The sequence below is a fragment of the Sinocyclocheilus rhinocerous genome, unplaced genomic scaffold (genome assembly GCF_001515625.1).
Source record: "Sinocyclocheilus rhinocerous isolate Xijiao unplaced genomic scaffold, SAMN03320098_v1.1 scaffold1615, whole genome shotgun sequence".
Taxonomy (NCBI): Eukaryota; Metazoa; Chordata; class Actinopteri; order Cypriniformes; family Cyprinidae; genus Sinocyclocheilus; species Sinocyclocheilus rhinocerous.
This window is the reverse complement of record NW_015645292.1, coordinates 1,628,650-1,637,987: the sequence shown is the minus strand read 5'-3', so window position 1 is coordinate 1,637,987 and position 9,338 is coordinate 1,628,650. Positions and strand designations below refer to the sequence as shown.

The 9,338-nt window shown below is 45.6% G+C and overlaps 2 protein-coding genes across 4 annotated transcripts in view; both read right to left on the bottom strand.

Moving 5' to 3' along the window:
- Nucleotides 1–2,603: 2,603 nt before the first annotated feature.
- On the bottom strand, nucleotides 2,604–7,996 carry LOC107705922 (uncharacterized). Its single transcript, XM_016509451.1, has 6 exons — nucleotides 7,349–7,996; nucleotides 5,800–6,362; nucleotides 4,717–5,026; nucleotides 4,303–4,371; nucleotides 3,583–3,818; nucleotides 2,604–3,486 (listed from the first exon to the last, which is right to left on the bottom strand). Exons 1-6 carry the CDS (start codon nucleotides 7,365–7,367, stop codon nucleotides 2,692–2,694), a joined length of 1,992 nt encoding a protein of 663 aa, XP_016364937.1. The 5' UTR covers nucleotides 7,368–7,996; the 3' UTR covers nucleotides 2,604–2,691.
- A 44-nt stretch (nucleotides 7,997–8,040) lies between these two features.
- The window catches only part of hmgxb4b (HMG box domain containing 4b), a 5,807-nt gene continuing 4,509 nt past the window's right edge, over nucleotides 8,041–9,338 (bottom strand). For all 3 annotated transcript variants that reach the window (XM_016509458.1, XM_016509455.1, XM_016509456.1), the window contains 2 exons: nucleotides 8,386–8,508; nucleotides 8,041–8,288 (listed from right to left, as the gene is read on the bottom strand). In XM_016509458.1, the coding sequence (XP_016364944.1) occupies nucleotides 8,244–8,288; nucleotides 8,386–8,508 (168 nt within the window). In that variant the 3' untranslated portion in view covers nucleotides 8,041–8,243. The remainder of the gene's footprint in view (nucleotides 8,289–8,385; nucleotides 8,509–9,338) is intronic.

The following is a 9,338-nucleotide window of genomic DNA, read 5'->3' as shown; positions in this document are numbered from 1 at the left end:
CTCACTCACTCTCTCTCACACACACACACACACACACACACACACTCACTCACTCACTCACTCACTCACTCTCTCACTCACTCACTCAACTCACACACACACACACACTCACTCACTCACACACACACTCTCCCACACATTCACTCACTCTCACACACACACACACACACATATACTCGCACACACTCACACTCACACTCTCACACACGCTCACTCACTCACACACACTCTCACACACACACACATACTCACTCACGCACGCACACAACTCACTGGTTGGATAACACTGTGTCCAGTATGTGTGTAAAAACACCAGTGTGTTAGTGAAGTCTGGACACATGTGAGACTTGATGTGAAACCAGCTGAAATGATGCTGAACGTTAGTTTTGGAGACAAATGCAAATAATTGAGCTTATGAATTTCACTTAAAAAATTGAATTTAATAAAATTGATATGAGTGAGCATCAACAACGTTATTGGAACCCCAGGATGCACCTCATGAATTTGAGAAAACATCCACCGATGTGAAGAAGGTCAAATATAGACGTTTCTTGGGACTTTATTTTACAGTCCTGTTCCACATGTACGTACAATGTACTTATTATAGTGATAATAACTGGGTAATAACTAAATACTAACCCTGAACTTACCCCTAACACATGTAGTTAATTATATTACCATTACTTTCTTAGGTAAGTACATTGTAAGTACACATACTGTAAAATAAAGTACAACCAAAAGTTTTTGTAACATTTCGTCACACCAAAGTGACCAACATGTGCTTTTGAAATGTATTTTTATTGAAAGCTTCACACACTTCAGATCTGAGGATTACTGAGATCCTTTAGCGCTTCAGCTGTGAACAAGGTTTGAAGCAATGTTGTTATTCAGCTCGAGTCAGTTTACTGTGGATTCAATTCAGTTTATTATCAGTGCAACAGCCCTACAGAAGACAATAGTGCCATCATCCAGCTTAATTCAGTTCGAGGTTTGTTCTCATCTGATGGTCAGTGCAGTCATATCGATAAATTACTAAAGGTTGTGTCTTTCAGACTCCAGATAACTTACTACATGAAGGCCTCAAACTAGATTTCGGCTTCATCTGTTAATTTGTCACCACAGTAATTCTTGAAAATATTTTGCATATCCAACGATTTTTTAATGTATTAAATGCAGTAACTGTAGCAGTGTTGTTTTTCTGGTGTACTGGTGTTTGTTTTTTATATAATAAGGGAGGTGATGATGGTTGTACCTCAGGATCAAGACTGACTTTGATGTTGCCTGATTGTAATTTTTTTCACAAATATCTTACGGCACTGATAAGCAGTTCTGTAACGGCGTCATTTTAAATTTACCTTTTCCTTCCATCAGGACACAGTAATCCATCCATTGTCCTCTGTGGGGTCTATCGGGAACACCCTGGACGAATGGCCAGTCCATCACAGACTAACACTCATTTAGAGCTGTGGTCAGTTTTAACATTCCCCATTTACCGCTGCTGCACATCTTTGGATTGGAAACTCAGGCAGACACAGAAAGCCGGGACTCGAACCCGGGACTTTCTTGCTGAGGCAACAGTGCTAACCTAAAACCTAACCTTAAAGTGCTAACCTTAAAGGAACACTCCACTATTTTTGAAAATAGATATCCGGCGCCTGAAAATAGTCCCCAGCACGCTCCCTGTGCAAGCAGGTGGTCACGTTGACGGAAGTTAGCTTATTTTCAGGCGCTGGGTAATATCATTGCGCCTGCTGCACCCATGGTACGGCAGCAAAGTTCCTTGATTATTACGCCGGAATGAGAGTATAGTTCCTAGCCATATCGGCCTAGAAAATCGCAACTTTTCATTTTCCGTCGGTCTTAGTACACGATGTAACTACAGAAGAGTCAAGTTTTAAATAGGAAAAATATAGAAACTCTTTGGTCATTTTTGAGTGAGATGCTAACGGTCTAATCAGATTCAATGATCTATGCTAAGCTAAGCTACAAGGGCTACCGCCAGACCCGGAGATCGGCTGAATGGATTCGAAAACGGTAAAACTCACCTGTTTAACTCTAAGGGAGATGTAAAATGAGCCTATTTTCAAAAATAGTGGCGTGTTCCTTTAAGTGTGCTAAAGGTTACTTAAAGTGCTAACCGTAAAGTGTGAATATGACTTGTTTACATTATGAAATTAGAATTATTCCCTAGTCAGTCCGGAACATGTATAGTGATAAATTACAAACGGTGTCCCTTTATTCCTTGCAAGAACAGAAAATTTAGTTTTTTGGTGTATGTATGGTTACACAATTGGAAAATACAGTGAACAGACTCATTGTTGAAACTGATTTGCTCTTGTGTTTATGAAACTCTTGTTGAAGAATCAGCATGTACAGCACATATGTGACCCTGGAGCACAAAAGCAGTGTTAAGTCGCTGGGTGCACCCTCAGATTCCAGATTTTCAAATAGTTGTATCTCAGCCAAATATTGTCCGATCCTAACAAACCATACATCAATGGAAAGATTATTTATTCAGCTTTCAGTTGATGCATAAATCTCAATTTTGAAGAATTGACACTTAAGACTGGTTTTGTGGTCCAGGGTCACATATCATTTTGAGTTTGTACAGACTGATATGATACAAGAAACAACAACCAAGGAATTATTTGACAGTTCACAGTGATTCTCCAGAGCAGATCACACCGTCTGTTACTCTGTTTTCTGTTTATTGAGCCTCCGTCTCCCGACCTCAGTGACCACAGAGCCCAGCACTGCTCCTACAGCGCCTCCTATAGCTCCAGCGAGGAACACCCCCAGCGCCGCTCCTGTCAGAGCTCCCGCGGCCAGCAGCTTGGGCACACGACCCGCACACGAGCTCGCCGTCTCCCACACGGAGCGGAGCAGCGACGGAGCCGGAGCAGCCGAGTCCAGACGCTCGCTCTTCACCGTAGACGTCGCTTCCTCCTCTTCCTCTTTCAGAGCATCCAGAGAGTGAGACGGACTCTGTCTGTCTCTGTCACGCTGTCGGTCTCTCCTGAGAGTCTGCTGGTGGAGCGAGCAGCTGTAGAAGTCACCTCCGCTCTCCTTCACCGTCTGCTGCACCTTCTCCAGCAGCTCCTTCACGCCGCCGCTCTGCTGTCCGGCTGTGTTCCCACGCTGCAGGACGTGATAGCGATCACCGCATCTCTGCACCAGCTCCAGCATCTCTGGGCGTCGGGAGGTGATGTACGCCTCCACCTGCTCCACACCCTCCGCTGCGTCCGGCAGCAGCTCCGAGCGCGTGAAGAGGACGACCGTGTGCTGGCGGACGGCGTCAGGTCCGAATGCACCCTCCAGCGCGCTCAGGGCCGGCAGCTCGGAACGAGCGGGTTGGTCAACAGGGACGCAGAGCAGGAATGCATGAGGGCCCGGGGCCAACAGGGCCACACATGAGGAGATCTGAGCTTTCACCTCCTCAGGAGATCTCTCCGACTGAAACCAGTCCGGAGTATCCACCACTGACACCTGACGGAGACAGAAATGAGGCTCGATCACGTGTGCCCTTCAAACACACAGTCACTCAGCTTCAGAACTAAAGTTGGAGAACTATGTTATACTGACCCGTGTGTCCTCCACGAGCGCTCGGGCCATCACACACCGCTGAGAGGCCACCGTGACAAACTCCTCACGACCCAGAATGATGTTCCCGGCCACACTCTTCCCAGAACCACGGCGACCCAGCAGAACCAGCCTCAGCTCAGGCAGAGAAGAGTCGTTCAGAGGATCAGAGGAGGAATATGATGATACAGGAGAGAGAGTTTCACTGTCATCCGAAACCTTCTTAAAAGTGTGGTGGACTAGAGTGAGAAACATAAGCAAATGTATCAGTGTCAGTCCAGGGATCAGTCCAATCCTGCTCCTGGAGGGCCATCGTCCCAGCTCAAACACACTCGCCTGGAGGTTTCTATAATCCTGAAGACCTTGGCTAGCTGATTCAGGTGTGTTTAGTTAGGGTCGGAGCTAAACTCTGCAGGACTGTGGCCCTCCAGCAACAGGTTTGGACACCCCTGGATTAGTGTTTACTAGTGTGCATGTGTTTGTTTCATCCTGTAGTGTTTGTGCTCCAGACGTGAATGATTCCTCAGATTATGTGTCTTGTTGAGGAGAGGTTAGGGTTAGTCTTAGTGTTAAACCCTAATGACCAGGAGCACCATTTTCACCTGCTGCACCATGTAACAGGTAAAAAATCCCACAGATGCACACCCGAGCCAGAAGATCACAGAGTCTCTTTTCGTGGCAGACGGGACAAACTAGTTATAAGTGAACATAATATGAACCTACTGGTGTTGATGAAGCTCTGGCTGTACTGGACCTCTGGCACCTCCATCATCTGACTGAGAATAGCTCCCTCTAGAGTTACACACAAATATAACATCTCATAAATGAGAATCATTTCAAGCATACCATTCTTTTGTCTTCCAGTTGGCAGCAACACGTCTTCTCAGCGTTAGTATTTGCATGATTAGTTTGATTAGATCAGGCGTGTCCAGTCCTGCTCCTCGAGGGCCACGTTCCTGCAGAGCTTGGCTCCAAGAGCCGGAAGGTTCCAGTGATCCTAAAGACCTTGATCAGCTGGTTCAGGTGTGCTTAACTGGAGCTGGAGTAAACTCTGGCCTCCAGGAACAGGATTGGACACTTCTGGATCTTTTGAATGACTTTTATGTGTTTGTTCAGTCATCGGGTTCGTTTCAGCACCTTTGTTGAGTTTGAAGCTCGGGCTTTTCTCCAGCGGTGTGTGTCGGGAGTGTGTCTCCTCACACTCGCTCTGCTGCGACTGAAGCCCGTTGATCAGGCGTCTCTCAGTCATTATATCACTTCCTGTTTCTCCGGTGTGTTTGTCAAACATATTGATTTGTTTGTGTTTTCCTCCACTGCCTCCGTTCCACATTGTGTCACTTGTTGCACTGAGCTTCATCTCTGTTTTCTCCTCTCTGACGTCTCTCCCGTGTGTTTCCTCGTCTCTGAGCGGGTGAAATCCTCCGTTCCTCTGGATCATCTGCTCCACCTGGGACACGGGAAACAGGTTAAACATTTCTCAAAATCCTAACAAATTTCTATAAAACTGGGCTTTGTCAAGCAATCTTAATCATCCCTTCCACTGCAATCTGAATTGCAAGATCAAAAGTCCTTTATTTCAGCATCAAACATGCTAATGTGTCGATATAAATGTGTTCAGTAATGCCTCCATCGCTCTTGGTGTGCAGACGACACATTTTTGTCGAGCCAGAGTCTGAGAGCAAATGTTCATGGTCTTGGTCTTGTCATGGACTCGGGATTATTTGGATTTGGTCATGACTTGGACTAGAATGAGCTGGTCTGCTAAACAACATGATACACATCTGCAACCTCATTTTGATGGTTTCAGTATTGATTAACTAATGGGTCTGATCTGAGCTCTGGTAAAAGGATGATGTGGTCAGTCAGTCCTAAAGATCAGAACTAGACACCACATTAGAACAGACCAGAGCGGCACCTTCCAAGAGCACTGTAGCACAAGTAGATTGTGAAGCCCATTGGAGTCAAAGATCTCTGTAGGCTTATGATGCTTTTGAGACACACAGCCCAGTGGTGTCCAGTCCTGCTCCTCGAGGGCAACTTCCCTGCAGAGTTTGGCTCAAACAAGACCTTGATTAGCTGGTTCAGGTGTGTTTATTTAGGGCTAGGACTAACTTCTGCTGGAAAGAGTTCCTCTAGGAGCAGGACTGGACACCTCTGGAATAGACCCCAATCAGAGGAAGCTTTCAGTCGGAGCGCTGTATCCCGGTCCCAGTGGCTTACCTTCTGTAGCAGAGTGAGGACCTGCTGTCTGTCGTCAGGTCTGCGGTTACTGATCACGTGGCAGCGGCCGTGACACCTCCTCACCACCTCCTGCAGCCCAGCCTCCTTCCCGAGGTACTCCTCCAGACCGCGGCCCATCAGGTATTCTCCACAGGTGAGCAGCACCAGCGTGTGACCCAGCACCGACGGCCCAAACATGTGCTCCAGCTGATCCGGGATGCGCCGCTCCATCTCCGTGAACTCCCCGATGGGAATGAGGATGAGGAAGACGCAGGGCCCGGGAACGCTGGAGCTGAGGAACCGCCGGGTCTCCTCCTGGATGTCAGCCTCCACCTCCTTGCCCCGCCAGTACCAGCGAGGGGTTTCCACGATGCTCAGCCGCCAGCCCGCCGACAGTCCTCGTCGTATCTGACTCACACGGGACGAGGCCGAGGGGCCCGGAGCAGAACTCTGACCCAGCAGGGTGTCCGCTGTCATGGTCTTCCCACAGCCGATGCTGCCCACCAGAACCAAGCTCAGCTCAGAGAGGGAACGGTGAGAACTGATCCCCCGCTCCACAGAAACTAAAAACACAGACGGAACGATAATCAGACACTAATAAACACTCTGGAGCAAGCCTCTGTATGAGCTGCATGCTGCCGTCTTTGCTCATGAATTCTGGCTACACGTTGGTTTGAGCTAATCACCTAGATTTCATGTGACTAATAACTCTGTGGCTGCAAAAAATTGACATCCTGTCAACACTGATTGACTGTGACATCACAAGCGTGTCATAGCTTCAGCAGTGACGTCACAGACAGCAGACGGCACGAATTTAAGAGCATGACACACTTTAAGTTTATTTGTTTACAGGGGCAATGCACATTAATAAACAAAACTGTAAATGTGCCAGAATTAGCCAAAAAGGCTATTTTTTTAATCTGTAGACCCTTGACAGAATGTTAAAAGGTCACCCTAAAAACAAAGAAAGAGCATCATTACACATATACACATCATATGAAAAAAAGGAAGTAAAATACAGAAAAATTACAGAAACATAAATGCACAATAAAAATCGCTACTAAAATACAAGTAAATTATCTAGACAAAGTAAAAATATGAGCCTCCAGAAACAATCAGACACTGAGAAACATCTGGAACTACAATAGTGCAGTAACTTCATCATGCATTTCTGAAGTTTCAGCACCTCCTTCACTGAACATTTAAGTAAAACATGCTTTCTACATTTGTAGACTTCTAAAATAGTTTCAGACTGAGTTTCATGTGATTAATATCTCCTGTTGTCTTTTGTCCTCAAACATTCCTGTATGTGAGACACCCGTCAGTCCAGTTGCACGACATTCAGCACACGCTTTCACTCACACATTAGTAACACAAATCATAACTTCAACAGATCAAATAATTAAACTAGTCTAGTGTGCTTCTCCTCAGTCACGAACAAGCCATGTATAATACGACTAATTTAATGAAATTTGACATTTTCAGTCAATTCCAAGCCCTTACTGTACTGCAGGAGAACATGAAGATGTGAGAATCACTCTGGTCTTACCCTGATCAGAGAAATCCATGCGTGTGTCAGTGAGGTCAGTGTCTCTCCGTCTGTCCTGATCTCAGTGTCTCTGTCTCCGCTCATGTCTCAAGAGATGCACCACACCTGCAGCTGTGGGTGGAGGAACGGTGCACTCCATGCGTGTGAATCACAGCGATGCAGCCGCACCCAGACCCACCAAACCTGCAGCCGCCACTCGCTGAGGGAGTGTCTCGCCTTCAGCTGCTTCAGTTTCTGCCTGAGCTGATGGAAGACGACTGCAGCCGCTCGAGTAAGAGACGTGCTGGAAGACAAGAATCTGAACCCTGCCTAAACTGGTTTGCTCTAGGTTCATCTAGCTGGTCTCCCACCCCTGACCAGCTGGAAAGTGCTCAAAACCCCTCTAAAACCTGCGTACGGACCAGGCTGGAGAGACCTCATGAGCACAGAAACTCAGTGGGAACAGACTGTTGGTGATGTGTTTTCATTCAGGAAGAGTTAGGTTAGGGTTAACTTGTAATTATCTTGCCCGGTGAGATTCTCTGCATCAGAACGGTGACTATAGAAGAAATTCACACTAATGTCTGTTGTAACGCTGAGAACGCTACACATTGCGAATCGCTCATTTCTGAACGCCGACTTTGTATATTCTCAAACGGACAATATTTCAACCATAAACCAAACGAAATTAAAAGTCGGGCCACTCCAGAGTTAAAAGAACATACTAAAACGGATTTTATTGAGAGTAAAACAACAGAAATACAAAATCAACATTAGATCAGATAGAAATGGAGCGCAGGTTTAAGAAGCAGGTTAAAAGTTGAAGTGTCTGAGAGTTGATCCAGTGCAAAACTGAGCGAGTCGTGAAGTGTTTAGTGGGTGTTTGATCCGCCTCGGGAGCAGCATCAGGAGTCCTTCACAGACCCGGCATCACGTAGGCGATGTTGTCCAGAGTGTTTGACTGATCACAAACAGACACACACAGGTCAAATCATTTCTGGTGCTGATGTTAGTGATGATACTGATGTTTATGTGTTAAAGCCGTGGAGGGTCAGTACCAGCACATGATGTGGACAGCCGTTGAGTTCTGGGACCTGAGAGGTGAGACAGGCCAGCGGACCCAGAGCACACAACACCGAGTCCAGCAGCACCGAGAGAGAGCCGGAGACCGTCACCATCCCCTGAAACACACACACACAGAGAGAGATCATCTGACCGTCTGCATGCTGTTCATCCTCATCGGCAGGAGTTTAAAGAAACAGATCCAGAAAGGAAACACTGGCAGCTTTCCCACCCTTGAGCCGAGGCGTTCTGAGCGCAGAAGGATCAGTTCGAGATGCTTTTAAAGCTGCTCATCTCCGTATGTGCTGTGAAGTTACCGTGCATTCAGAAGCACGATGTGCACCACTTACAGTTTATTTACACATTCACATCTTGCTTTACAGCATTTCAAAAGCAATCATCCCAAATAAAAGCTTGAGGGTTTGAATGTTAAGAATTTAAGACATATTATAGTAACAATGTAAAATAAAATAATCATCAAATATATATATTTTTTTACAGTACAACTGTAACTTACAACACTCATATTTCTTTCTTTTAAAATTATAATTAGTACAAGTAAATAAAATAAATAATAAAAGTTAAAATAATATATTAGAGTAATATATAATAATAATAATTAGTAGTAGTGGCAGTATTTTCTGTTCACTTTAGTGGGGCTGCTAAAACACCAGTGTGACCATTAACTGACATCAGAGAACTATGAACATGCAATAAATATGTTGTTAAATTATATTAACATTCAAATCTAAGTAAGTACTTTATGTCTAAGGGGTTCGGCTAACAAAAAAACATTTGCACACCCATGTGTGTGTTCTGTGTGTGTTTATGAGTGTGTGTGTGTGTGTGAGTGTGAGTGTGTGTGTGTGTGAGTGAGAGTGTGTGTGTGAGTGTGTGTGTGTGCGTGTGAGTGTGAGTGCGTGTGTGTGTGTGTGTGAGTGAGTGTGTG